We start from the raw sequence: 14,489 nt of genomic DNA, 5'->3' as shown, positions 1-14,489 counted from the left end.
ACAAATATTTGTGTTATCAGACCGCTCCGTTGCTTTTTATTATCAGGATCAATAATAAATTACTTTATAGTACAAACTATTTTAAATTAATATTCTATATACCCTAAATTTTGTTTATAATCGGAAGTTTATTTCGATACACGAATTAAATTAGTTTAAGAACATCTACTACTATATTACATTCGTTCGTGTTTATTATTATTTATTTAAATTTTTATCTCCTTACTCACTGCTGCTTTCTTTCGATACAGTCACTTATAATTGCTAATTATAGTTTATTATCTTATCTTCTCTTCAAATTTCCGTACAATCACGCATTTATTCACAAAACATATCTCACTCGAGCATCTCTTGACACGTCTACGTCTCGGCTTTGTCTGTATATAGAAACGTACGAAAACAGAACTATACATATTACACGAGAATAATCCAGGAAAGGATTAAATGTAAATTTATGTCGATGTTAGAAATCATTACGATCCAATTATTTTTTTCTCGCGTCCATTGCACTCGTTGTTTTTCTCACTTTGTTTAACTCCTATGTAATGCACGCCCTTTCTGGCATCCTGACGCCTTTGCACGTCCTTCGTCAACACGGTCATGATGAAACCGACGAGCAGCGCCGTACAAAGCCCCACGTGCACCGGAATATCCCCGTATACTTCCAGCAATCGGCCCATTATCAGAATGAGAACAATTCCGTAAACGTTATTAGCCACGTTCAAAATTCCCGCCGTTATCTCCTCGGACTCTGGGTACGTGTATTCCGCGCACATTTCGTATCCTAAGGCTACGTAACCGACTAGGAAGTACCTACAGAAAGTAGGTAATTGCACTTTAGAGTTGCACTAGAATCAATTTCGAGTGAATGAGTTGCACGGTGAATCGTGGAAGAAAATTTCGATGATGATCACCGTCACAATTTATGGTACTGCCGTAAAAGCCATAGTTCAAGTAAAGAGACGGTGGGAAGTTTGAAAAAGAATTTGATATTCCTATCGTATATTTCGATGATGATCAGACAGATGACTGACGTATTCTGATTTCTATTCAATTCTGTCGTTATAACCGAGTTTTAATAAAAAAAAAAAGAAAAAAAAAGAAATAGAGAAAGGTGAAAGAAAATTTGAACGATCCTCTGTGCTACAAATTTTGACGCAAAGTATGACAAAATTTTTCATTTCTGACAGACGTGAGATAATTTTTCGATAATTAGAGCGATGACATTTTATGACATCGTAGCATATTTTAATTCGAATTTATTTATTTTGCAAGTTGAGAAGCTTCAATACGATAAGCACGAAACCGATAATATTCTTCTGTAGTTAAATAAATCGAATGAGGTTGAACTATGCTTCATTTCATCGACTACGAGATAACTGAAAGATCGAAGGAACTTGGTGTTCCTGCGTAATGTAATTAACAAGGTAATTAACAACGCGACTAACGACATAGTTCTCTATAGGCATTTGAACATGAAGTTGTTAATTGAAATGATCTGATGTTAATAAAACGTGGTGTGTGCACGTGTATACAGTACCCGAGAAAAATAGCCGATAGGTATACCATCCATTTCATTTCGAGCCACATGAACGTAGAAAAGAATAGCTGTCCACACAGTGCGAGAAAATACACGATTACGGTTGTTTCCCTGAAAGTACATATGTCCAGTTTTGTTATAAAATATTAAAAAAAGAGAGACACACGTTGGCGAGGTACATGTTAAAAAATATGAACACCGACAGAAACGTACGATATATCAGGAATTTGATTTAACACTGTCCAGGTTGATCCATTTTTCACAAAATGAATACATTTAGAGTACTATGTTGGATTTAGAAATAGCGAATTCTGTTGGATACACACACACACACATACACACATACTCTTCTGATACGCGGAATATTTTTTATATCTCGAAAAAAATCGTTTATAATCCGATATTGTATCTTGGCGATGGAGTTTCAATCGATAAATTATTGAAAATTCCATTAGGTTAAAAAATTAAACGATCTCGAAGAATTGTTTTTGCTTTTATCATTCTGTCTTTCAATGGTCTTCCAGTTTATTATCTGAAATTTAACTTACTGGCATACTAATTTTTTCACATTTACACGCTCCTGCGCATACTATTTTTTCCGAAAGAAAATTGCTATTTCTCGTTCTTAATAATCGATAATGAAATTTTCGCCAATAATCAAAAAGTATTCAGTCACGAAAGTGTTAGAGCTTGAACTGTTGAATTATTAAAAACTGAATTATAATAGATCAGAGTTAAATGAAAAAGATGGATCATCTGACACGGTATTTCTGTCTGCTAATAAGCGTCAAAGATAGAAACAATAGAATAAAATTCATGCAAAAGAAAATGGAGCTGCAAAGATAGAGGGAGAATGTACGTGATAATCTTCCAAAGATAGACGAAGAAATTTGAATAAAATTTTCTTACTTGTATTTATGTGTCTTATCGAGAATCACTCCAAAAGTGACAGCACCTATCATTCCTGTAATGATCATGGCCAAACCGATTTTACCCGCGTCTTCCTCACCGTGCTGCAAAATGTTCAACGTTTCATAATTAGACCTGTATAATCGACGTGTTTAACGTGAGCATATTCAGGTTCTCCCTAGAATTCGAATTTCCTGAAATCGAAAAATTAGAAATATCTATGGGAAACAATTTCTTTGTTGATCAGCTCACCTCGAAGTGTGCGAGATACATTTGATTTAGTAACGTTCCTACGACGTTCAACACACCGATGCTCAAACCGTACGAATTGCAGAGAATCAAATAACTTTTGTTTCTGAACAATCTCTTAATGGGTTGCATGATATTTTCTTCAAGTTCCATTCGATTTAATTTTTGTAGAGCCCGCGTTTTGCTCGGCGGTAATTTTGGATCGTCCTCGAATACTGTATGAAGTAATATTTGTTTTTAGATATCAGATGTTCGAAACTGAACAATATAATATTTAGTAATTCAATTGTTAAATATAATTTTCGACTTTTTGTAATTTTCCTTTGTGTATATTACTTTCAACAATTTTTTCTGATTTAAAAAAAATTCTTTAATTCACGATATACTTAGGAATTGTTATTAAATTTTATTAATGTTCATTGAAAAGTGAAAAGAAATTGCTTACATGTTATAACTAATATGAACGCAATCGTCATGATGATAGCTACGGTCCAGAAAAGGTGCGACAAGCCCGTGCCAATATCGTCAAGATTTTCATGATTCTTCACGATTATCGGTGTAATTAAGAAACTTAAGGCTATCCCCATCTGGGTACCAAAAATGCTTAATGACGTAGCCGTGGAAAGTTCATTGGCGGCAAACCATTGCGCTGCCAGACGTCCAGGTAATGTTAGAATTATCGTCTGATACGAAAAAATGCGATATAAAATTATATTATATATTATTAAAGTATATTTAAATGCTTATCTAAATATTTTATATGCCGTGTTGCCTCTTATTTGAATATACAAATTTTTAAGTCGTAGTTGAAAAATATTCAATTGTCAGATGTAGTTGTTACGTTGTATTCTATATTTTATATGGATTATCGTGAAACACTATTATTTATTTATTATATTTTTTGAAAAGAATCATTTCCCAGAAAACATTTTAAATTATTAAAAGTAATTTTAATAATTATTCCAGTTTCATTTGTTATTTCAGTAATATAATACGGGCCAGCAAAGTTTTAAAAATCATAATTACAGCATAGAAACACAGGCAAAAATTCTCACGATACTTTTATAAACAAGTTTTGTTTTATTCAAAATGATAAAATTGTAAGTTGTATTCTTCCATAGAATTTCGAAACTCGAACTGCATTTTCCTTTTCCTTTTTGTTTTTTTTTTTTTGAACAAGAGCAAGGTCTCTGTAGACATTGAAATTACAATGTATTTCGAAACAGAAGTTACAAATTACAAAGGTTTCATTAAGCCTGAAATGTAGTCACTGAACGAGCATAAATCTTTCTACGAGATAGTGTTTCGGGGTTAAGGCCTGGTACATAAAGTTCGACTAGACTTGTAATGCCTTGCATTAGCAAAAATTTATGACACGTTTTCAGAATTTGCTTCACGTACCTGAGTTTACAACTCACGCGATTTTCACAAAGGCAACGTCGTCAAATTTGTAAATATAATCTTCCGACAATGTGAAAACTTGTTTTTAATTATTTTCATCGAAAATTACAGGTGCAGACAGATTATAGTGTGCGCGGAATAATAATAATTGCCGTAAGTAGAATCGATCGTGTTCCAAGTTGTGTATTATGCCCGTTGATTAGGATTGATTTATTGCATCGCTTATTTTCTTTTATACAACTTTTAACTGGATCAGTCTGACACGAACCGTACCATACTACTTACAGCGACGCGCGAGCAAAGTTTTTAGCTTTGAACCTTTAGAATTTGAGGATGGCTTGAAAGCATATTTTTGCAAACAAATTCAATATTAATAAATCTCTCATTGTTTTTATCAATCTTTATTAATTTTTATTTACTTCACATTGAAAAATTTCAGTTCAGTTTCATAGTAGCAAACGTTTAAATTCTAAATTGTGGCATCAATAAATTGGAATATTTTTCAAGTATCTCATTTTATTTAGTGTTCTATATTTTACACAATGATTTATCTCTTATAAAGTATAGAATACTAAATAACACCGCCAATATCTTAAAATTATGTATTTTAGTCCACATTTTTATGAGCCTATTTTTATTTGTTGGCATGTCAATTGAGAATTAAATTACCATTAATGGAGACAAATAAGAAACGAGGAATTGATTTCTAACCTGTGTAGAAGCAACTAGAGACTGTCCAATGAAGGTGACGTAAAATCTGTCAGGACTGACGGACAAAACTTTGATCCACGAACCAAGACAGGTAGCACCGCAGCCTATAATGTTAGTCCATCTAAATCCAACTCGATCCACCATATATGTAGCAGGAAAAATGAAAATCACGTAATAGCCCATGAACGTCATTGCTGTCCAATCGACAGTCAATGAAGAAACGCCATAGTACCTGAGAAACGTGTTTATTCAAATCTCTAATATTCCTTCTCACGAGTATTACTTGTAATTATAGTTCATTGAATTCTAAAAAATTTTCAATTTTTCTCTTATTATGTATTACTTATAATTCAATGAGTTTTTTAAAAAATTCAACTTAAAAGTAATTTAAAATTGTTATTATACCGATGACTTCAGAATGTAAATTCAACGATGATTCACAGATATTTTTCGCATGTTTTGGAATAACTAACGCAATTGTTGGAATTAATGTTATCTTTGTCTCCTGATTTGGAAAACAAGAAGTCATTCCACCGTGTTTGTATTTATATTTTTCGCATGTGGTTTGTTTGCATTTTTTGAGGTTTTTAAATAAACAAGATTTGAGGCATTTACAAAATTGATTATCACTGTTTTTGAACGTACGCGTTGCTCGAAAAATTAGCAGCATTTATCAATAAATATTTCAATAAATGCTAATACGATATTTCAACGAGCAATATGTATTTCTAAGTGAATCTATTTACTCATATAAGTATTATTCGATATATCGAACATTAGTTTACTAGACAAAGATTACCAGTAATGAAACAATTTACAGTATAAAATAACGAGTCACGTACAAATTGTCATAATTGGATTCCTGAATAACACAAGTTCAAATACCTGCTAACTATGTTGCTGATTATAGAATATTGAATCCACTGAAAGTTGCTCATTCCCGTGTACAGAATAAACAAACCCAACATCAGCCATCGTCTCTTGTACACTTTCGTTTCCAGTGGATTACCGTTGTTCTTCTCATTGCCATTTACTACCTTCACCAAATTATTCACGCACAATACTTCGTTCAGATCCTTTTCCTCTGTCATCCTCATATTATTCCTTCGACGATTTTCCAATTTCCTTCTTAATTTAATCGAAACAACAGCTTATGCGACGAAACAACACCTGAACAGAATCTTCAACAACAAAATTCCGAATACTTTGACAAGGTAACTCTATCCGTTAAAATTGTTCCATATTCGTCTTCAGCAAATTTTTCTCCTGCAAATTCGTTTCACGACCAATACCTTCTATCTTCGTCAGTTGCGAAACCTATGGAACTCGATTTTCTCCTTGCCATTAGCGAGGAACGTGCGCCTCTCTGTTTACGTTCGACGATCCTCCCTGATCGATTCTTCTTTCTCAAACGAAGTTAGGGATTTAGTTAGAAAGTTAGTTAGGTTTCTGATCGCGCCAACTCTCCTTCTCTTCGACACTTGACAGACGAATTCTCTATACTGAAGGAATTCTCTGAACTCAAAACGATCATGTATCCCGCGTGATCGTCTTCATCGCGATCACGGACCAATTTCGTCTACACAATGCCATTGCTTGACGTTTTATCTCGACTCACGATTAAACAATCGTATTTGCCACCAAGCTACCTTCCGTATTCGCTGTTATCGTGATTTTTATCGCGTTTATTAGGTCTTAAGAAACCGTCGAATCTAATTGATCCTTCCTTTCGTTAGTGTTTTTCCATCTTGATCTAATCTCGATCTCTTATCGATCGATTATCGATTATTATCAATTTTTTTCCCTATCTCTGTTAAATAACGTTTGTTGTAATCTTTAATCTAGATGAAAAAGCAAATTCTTCTTAAATCTGTGGAATCTGTAACCGCAGCCAGGTTTCACAAGGTACACGACAAAGAATTAAGATACTTTTATGACTTCTATCAGGCGCATGATTTCGAAAGTAAACAGTTGATAGAATGCATAGTAATCTCGGTATTCGTGTTGAACGGCGAGATGTTTGTGAGGAGAAAACCTCTGGCGCCATTCTGTAGTCTTTTGGGTTTAGTCAATGTTGCAATTTACAAGTATAAGCGACTATAGTCTTCCTGCTGCGACGCCAAATGGGAATAGGGCGTCTCTATGTATTGATTCAACGTCTCCTTTTCGAATAATTCCGAAAAATATTACGCTCATAGGAATATTTCTTTCGTCTAAAGATTTCTTTAAAATAAATCTTCAAATACTTAACGAAAAAAGAATCAATTGTGACCAATCATAAGATATACATTTGGTAAATATAACTTTGGTAAAAGAGAGATCGTTGAATTTCTTTCCTCTGTTTCTTTCTTTTTTAGTTTAAATCTTATTCCTAGTCTCTTTCGAAACTGAAGAAACTTAGTGGGGTTCGGAATTTAAATTAAATAGTTGTATTTGTATTAACTAAATAGATATAGAATCTTATTGTAATTTTTATTATAAGATATAGAACTTAACTTGAGAATTATATTCTTTTTTTCTAAATTAAAAGTTTGAAAATTAATCTCGTTACGTTTCTCTATTAATTGTATCCAAATTTCTAGTTGGTATTATATATAGAATTCCTGATACGCGTTATCTAACTTACTCATACTTATCGTCGATATCTAATTTAGGCTTTTGTTTTGTGTTTCATCATTATCTTCAAACCTTGAGGAAACTCATTCAGAAGTATAATAAATAATAACAAAATGCTAATTATATACTGTTTCGTGTAATTCAAAGTATTTTTAATTTAATTTCCGTTGAAAAATATAGAATATTTTAATGTTCGATCGTAACATAAGTAAAGAAATATCGTGTAATGAATATAACAGAAGTTTATTAGATATTACATTTTAACAATAAAGATAATGCAAATCTGAGGCTCTCTGAGTTACATAAGTTCGTAATTTATTACAAAATTAAACATCTCCGACACAATTCTCTTCATAAACTCCGTGACACTCTTAAATGCATTAACATCAATGGTAACATTAAAAAACGTCGGAAAAACTATGACTGACTGAGTGGTGCACCCGGAAATTTTCTTCCATTTGTAAAAATATGTGACAATCGAGTATGGTACAGTACCAAAATTTCGTCCTGCAATTAGGTGAATCTTCTATAGGCGATTTATTGCCAAACAAATGTTTCGTTTGAGAAAATATTCAAATAATTATCAAAGATTATTAAAAATTATTAAACGCTGGAAATTGTTACGACGTTGAGTCTCGTAAGTAATAAATCAAAGAAATTATAACGACATAAATTTCCTATCTTATTACACAATCATTTTCGTATAATATCCTTATGAAGGAAATCTTTACAAAACAAGGTAAGACAAGTATTTCTATTTTTATCAGACTTCTAATAATTTTACGCCGTTCTATTTATAATACTCTTTATAATATTTCAAACAAAGATCTTTTACTGTCATCTTTGCAATAATGTGAGTTCAATTTAATTTTGTTCAATCATACCGAAATCAAAATCTTCTTCAATTTATTATTTACTGTCAACATAAAACCACGAATGATGCACCTTCTTTCACGTAACCAATTAACAGCTTTACAATCTCGCGTTTCGTTTGATTCTCTCTCGATTATTTACATAAGTAACCGACTCAACAGTTCGCCATTAAGTCTCTAACTAATGTTTTGCAAAAAAATTTACTATCCGCTGTAAGTATCGGTTTCACTTCTTTCATTGCACGCAAGAACACGGTATAACGAATACCAAACGAATCAGGCACGCAATGTCGGTACTTTACCACACCACCGTGACGCGGATACCTTACATTATACGCAACGTCATTTTCTTTTCTTCTTTTTTCTTTTTAAATCCTTGTCTCCCGAGAATCAGACGCACACACACGTGTCCCGGTTTGAAATCCTCGAAAAATCATCTGTCTCTCATTTGAAACGAGTCCTCGAAAATATATTACAAATGACGGATCGTTATCGTTACGAAGTTGAAAGAACAATTATCTTTATTTCTTTATTTCGTACGGATTAATATTAAAGTGTCTCGTTTTTATTTTTATATTTATATTTATATTTATATTTGCATTTATATTTATATTTATATCTATACACATAGTCTAACGATTACTCGTATTGTATACAATTTATTGTTTAATAATTACTATGTAACGTTTTGGGACCGTAATCCGGTACAATTGATATTTAACGTGTTAACGTACTGTATACATTATGTATTACAAACTATTCAATTCACCGAGCAACAGTTCACACAGGGCGACTCTTTGAATGTAAAAACACGTGGAAAAGATTACTTTTTAATTACTTTTTCTTACTTCCTCTCTTTCTTCTATTTTTCTCTTTTTCTTTTTTTCTTTGGTTTTGCTTGTTTTATTACGATGTTCTTGTTGAACACGCGAGCTACGTTCGCGATATCGCGTTATCTTTGACTAGCTAGCGTTCTTTTACGGTAGCTCGTATATTCTCATCCTAAATCGACCATCCTGACGAATATAGGTTCTTCTTGGTCGAGAACTCAACTTTCGTTCGAACTTTAAATACGCACGCACACACACACAAGCGCATACAAATTTTTGTTCCACACCGGAGAATGAAAAATTACGGTTCCGTTATAAATGAAATATAAGTTTCAACGTGCAAGTTCACGGTGTTCGATAATCCTCCTACGTAACGTACGAAATGTTCAATGTTTTAACGATTTATACTTTACGATATAAGCTCTAGAAAGAGCATTTTTATATACGAAAACGAAAGAATAAAAGCAAACAACGATTTAAAGCGACGAAAGAAAGAGATTCCAACTTTTAAAATAGCACAGATATAAAACATCTAGAAGGATAGAAAGTCCGATCGACAGAAGGATTTAGAAAACTGATAGAACTAAAAATGGGACACTTCGTACGTTACAGACTAATTAGTTTAACTGTACAATAGAGGCCAGAAATCGAACACCCACGTAACATTCGCGCGACCACTAGTTCTCTCTTGCACAATTATTCACAAATTAACGATAGTGACGACGAGTGACAAATTGTAGATTATAAACCTCTATTGCACGAACGATCTTTACAATTTTTCGTCGTATAGGAGAATCAATATAGCTTTTCGAAATTTATCCTTCTAAGACTCACTTGTAAAATTTGATTCATTTCATTTTTATACAGAAGAATTTATTAAGCATTCATAACTCGTAGCTCGTGATCTTTTAAACTGTTTCGAATTTGCCCAATTGTGCAAGGAGGCCTCGAAAATATATAAATATTCATGAATTCCGAGGGTTTCAAAGACCATCGAAGAACGACGAAGAGGAAGAACGTGGAATGAAGTATGGTAACGCGTGTCATCACGCGGAAATCAAGTTCCGGTTTCCTCGACGAAAGCATCGAGAATTGTGATTTCACGTCGAAAATGTTCTCATCGTTTCGATCACGATTAAAACTGATCGAACGAACAGACCAGATCGCCCTTCGTAATATTATTTGGCACGGTTCAACGTGTTTCCTGTGCATTCTCGTGATAATTTTTCCGCTCAAAGAAAGACAATACTCCAACACTCCATTTATCTGAACTCTTCGTGGGACAATCACAGTTCGTATAATAAGAGGACATTGGTTCTCCCTACGATTTATGATTTCTCATTCGTGTGCTAGATCGTTGAATAATCGATTTACAATGTGTACTTTCAAGAGGCTTATACTTCCGACGTAATGATCTGTTTTCATCTTCAATTTGAATTTCGTGTCATGCTGAAACACTACCTTCTATCTGTAAAGTGACATGAAAATCAGAAAAATGTACTTATCCTTATTTCCTTTCTAATATCTTTAATTACGAACGAAACGCATGTTCTAACATCTCGCATTGTATATGTTTTGTAAGGAAAAGATAACAACGACCGAACGATAAATTGAAGATATTTTATCGTCCTATATCTATACAAAATCATTGTAATCTATTAGACGAAATAAAATGTTTACTAATTCGAGGAGTATTTGCAAACTCGAATATTCCAAAATCACATTGCAAGCGATATACCACGAACGAAATGGAAATAGTATCAAAGTTCGCAACAGCTAAATAACGGAGAAAAATAAATATCACGAATATATTAAACGATTCAACAATAAGAACTCACATTCGGATAATAATGGATTTAATTGACGGGAGTTGAAATTAAAATACACACGGAGGTAAAACTAAAACGAATGAAATTCAAATGAATGGAGGTTGTATGGTAGAGTATGTTCGTAAAACTTTGGTTCCGCGGCGTAATTTCTGTTTCTGTGAATTTTAACAATACCAAACACTATGTTTTGCCGTTACTGACGGGACCAGCGGATATCTAAACAGTTACAGCGACACATTTCCGGTTTCCCAGACAACCAGAAGGGAATCAACGAATGGAAACTGTGTTGGTCGAAGGTGTCTCGAACTTGCTGAAATTCGACGCGATTTTCCATTAGAAAGTTGAGATGTCTCGACGAACGGATGGCTGGACGATAAGTTCACGCGAGATACTTTCGACCAGACATCTATTGGATTTTGTAAATTTACCATCGGCGAAACTAGTTGAACGACGAAACCAGTGCGGTTTCTCAAAGGTCTTCCGCAAGATTCATCATGGCATCCGTGCTTAGTAATATTCGAATTTGTTCCGCGCACGTGAATGTTAGTTTTCTTTCTAGAAGAACGATTGAATCGTATGAAATGGTTTACTATGGTTTGTTGCGCGTATTCCGTGAGAAATTGAAGAAAGCAAAGTTTTTTAATCTTTGGCTCATATCGTTTGGTTATGGGCGATGGTAACTGTGTGGATATTAGTTTTAAGTTAGATGATCTGATCTTCTTTATTCTAATTTGTATTCTATATTTTGCGAGATAGATAGCATGGATGATATTTATCATATAAAATGCAGGATAAAATTAAAACAAAGCACTTTAAAATTAAGCAACTTGGTAATATCGTGTACGTATCGTATCAAAAACGTGAGCGCAACATAGTGTACAATTATGAAAATTCGCGTATAAATTATGGTATTTGGATCTCTCCGTGAACCTCAGTCAAAAGGTATCAAAGGTCAAAAGGTATTTATCAAAGGTATTGATAAATTAGGCGATTAATCTTTTTACTGATAATTTCTCCAATAAGAAACAACGGTACAAATATGCAAACGATGATATAACAATGTTCATTGAACCGATTCTCATCCTCATTTAATCAAACTCTTCGCTTGATCAAATTCACGATACAATCAATTATGGAATGAACACGAGTTAATCTTTGTCCAACTATCGTCCAACTTCATATCGGTCGACAGTTAAATAGGAAGAAAAATGAGAAAAATTAATAACCGTGGAGCATGACGCAGCTTCCGGTAGAAGCACGTCAACAATTCGGCCAGAATTGTTTGGATGATCCAATTTTTCCTCGAACGAATCCTGCGGCGAACCGTTGCGTTGCAGTTGGCGGGAGGTTGGTTTCTCTCGGCAAAAATACGATTTCACGGAGGTCCACCATCGATCTAACGATAAACCGCTGTTCCCTGGCTGTCTGGTTGCTTCCGTCTCGGTGTCACATGTTACCATACGCGACTCTGCCATGGCAGCACGAAGAAAACATTGTTACAAGAACGATATGTGAGACAGAGTTTCGTTCGTTAAGCGCCAGAAATCGGACGAAAACTTGCTCGAGACGATGACGATAGTTGCGTTCTCGACGTGTTCTTGTGTCATTTTCTTCTATTCTCTTCCCTATTTTCATCCTTTTCTTTTCTCTTTCTTATTTGTTCTTTTTTTTTTTGGAGGGGATTTTCCTCGTGGATTTTTCTTGGAAACTTCGTTTCCTCGCATAATGTACAAACTTACAAACGGTGGGACATAGTTGGGTAGAGAATTTATGTTACAAAAAATTGAAAGGAGCAAGAAGCGAGGAGAATTACACTAATTATAGCCGGCAATCTCGCGAGGATCGCGGATTCGAGGAGACACGCGCGAGAGCTCGACAATGGCTGCGATATGTCTCAATTTTTCTTCTTCTTCTTCTTTTAACATTTAACAAGATACTATATATATATATATATATGTATATATACTATATGTATATATTTGTATATTTAATATTTAACGTTTATCGATCGTTCGCCCCTTTAGCCGCTTGTTAATTAGACAATTTGATCCCAGAACACATGGTAATAGCTTATAAACGTACCATTTATTTATAATTTCGCGTACGAATTCTTTTATGTATAAATTTACAGGTATCGTAACTCGCTAGTCCTTCTCGTGGATCGTACCGACTATCTAAATCGCGTCCTTCAGGCGATAGTTATCGATTAATCATATCGATTTTATTGTATAGATCGTTGATCGTTTGTACGAAAGTCCCGCAACAAGGAAATCCAATTACCTTTCTTAGATGTTAAGATGGAAGAGAGGTTATTTTAGTCGTATAAGATTATCGAGATAGTTAGCTTTGTAAAAGGATGCAAAGGAAGACGCGATTTGGTGATCAGTTGATTTGGGAGGACGTTAGATCGGTTTAGTCCTTGGTGCAAGTCTTTCGAGACACGACTGAAGCAAGTAACTGTTTCTTTGGCTTTGTGATGTAGGCGCATCGATGAACTCGCTGTGAAATGTTTACCGAACTTTGCATTAGTAATGCAATGGTAACATATTTTTCATATGTTAAAAGAATCGACGAAAATGATTGTTTTTGAACACCTTTTGAATTATCGATATTTTTAAATAATGTGGAATTTTTACTTAGTCTTCTTAAGATTGTAAGATTAAAAAAATCGAAGTACATGGAAATTTGAAAATTAAACAATTTCGAAATACGAATAATTGAAAAGTTGGATGAATTAAGGACTAACATTTAAGTATGAGAAAATTTTGAAATTGATCAATTTAAGACTTGAACGCTAATGAATCGATTCGAAACGAAAACATATTTCCATCCCAAGTGCACTCGCAGCGAGTTCGTCAAAACGACTGAACTATGATAGAAACGAGGTATACACTCATCCGTAATAACATTAAAGCCCGCAAGAGAAGCTTACGCAATCAACGCTAAACGTTAATCACAATTCTTACACACGTTATGATATTATTATGGCCACAAGGTAATTTTCACGTAACATCGCGTTAAAAAAAAAGAAACTTAACTTTCAACCAATACAGTTGGATCATAGTTGAGCACGAAAATTTTTATTAAATTTAAGTTTGGTTACGTAATTCTAGAAAGTTTAATTCTTATTTATCTCTCTATTCGATATTTTACACGATAAGTTAAGATTGACACGAAGTATTAATAGTCACACTATAACGAGCTTATCAAGCACCAAGTAATGAAACAATTATAAATACGAGCTACGTCGATTCATCGTTATTGCAAGAAGTAAATAAATTAATATATTTTTCTGTGTAATAAATAAAACATATTACGAATAACGAGTATTTTAGATAATTTCACTGAACAAACAAAAACTTCCATTACTTAACATGCGATAGATTTCATAGAATTGTAGGATACAAAGGAAAAATGTCAGCGAAGAGAAACGTGAAGCAAATATGTGTGAATTGCGAAAGACGGAATTCAATGATTCGAATTGATCTAAAAATAATTCCAAATGAGGTATACTGCATTCATGCATAGTTGG

The 14,489-nt window shown here is 33.7% G+C and overlaps 1 protein-coding gene across 1 annotated transcript; it reads right to left on the bottom strand.

The window, feature by feature from the left end:
- Window positions 1-5: 5 nt before the first annotated feature.
- On the bottom strand, window positions 6-6,444 carry LOC100643249 (feline leukemia virus subgroup C receptor-related protein 2). Its single transcript, XM_003398769.4, has 7 exons — window positions 5,696-6,444; window positions 4,811-5,042; window positions 3,144-3,381; window positions 2,702-2,913; window positions 2,450-2,553; window positions 1,541-1,651; window positions 6-813 (listed from the first exon to the last, which is right to left on the bottom strand). The coding sequence occupies exons 1-7, from the start codon at window positions 5,905-5,907 to the stop codon at window positions 474-476; spliced, it is 1,449 nt and encodes a 482-aa protein (XP_003398817.1). The 5' UTR covers window positions 5,908-6,444; the 3' UTR covers window positions 6-473.
- Window positions 6,445-14,489: the final 8,045 nt, after the last annotated feature.

This window comes from Bombus terrestris, chromosome 11, assembly GCF_910591885.1.
Source record: "Bombus terrestris chromosome 11, iyBomTerr1.2, whole genome shotgun sequence".
Lineage (NCBI taxonomy): Eukaryota > Metazoa > Arthropoda > Insecta > Hymenoptera > Apidae > Bombus > Bombus terrestris.
This window is presented reverse-complemented; position numbering and strand designations above follow the sequence as displayed.

What these genes read in the sequence shown, in the direction of transcription:
- LOC100643249 (XM_003398769.4), bottom strand. Translation starts at nt 5,907, where the DNA reads ATGAGGATGACAGAGGAAAAGGATCTGAACGAAGTATTGTGCGTGAAT. An exon ending in GTTCATATTAGTTATAACAT is followed by an intron (nt 2,914 to 3,143) that starts GTAAGCAATTTC and finishes TACTTCATACAG; the next exon opens with TATTCGAGGACGATCCAAAA. An exon ending in TGTATCTCGCACACTTCGAG is followed by an intron (nt 2,554 to 2,701) that starts GTGAGCTGATCA and finishes AACATTTTGCAG; the next exon opens with CACGGTGAGGAAGACGCGGG.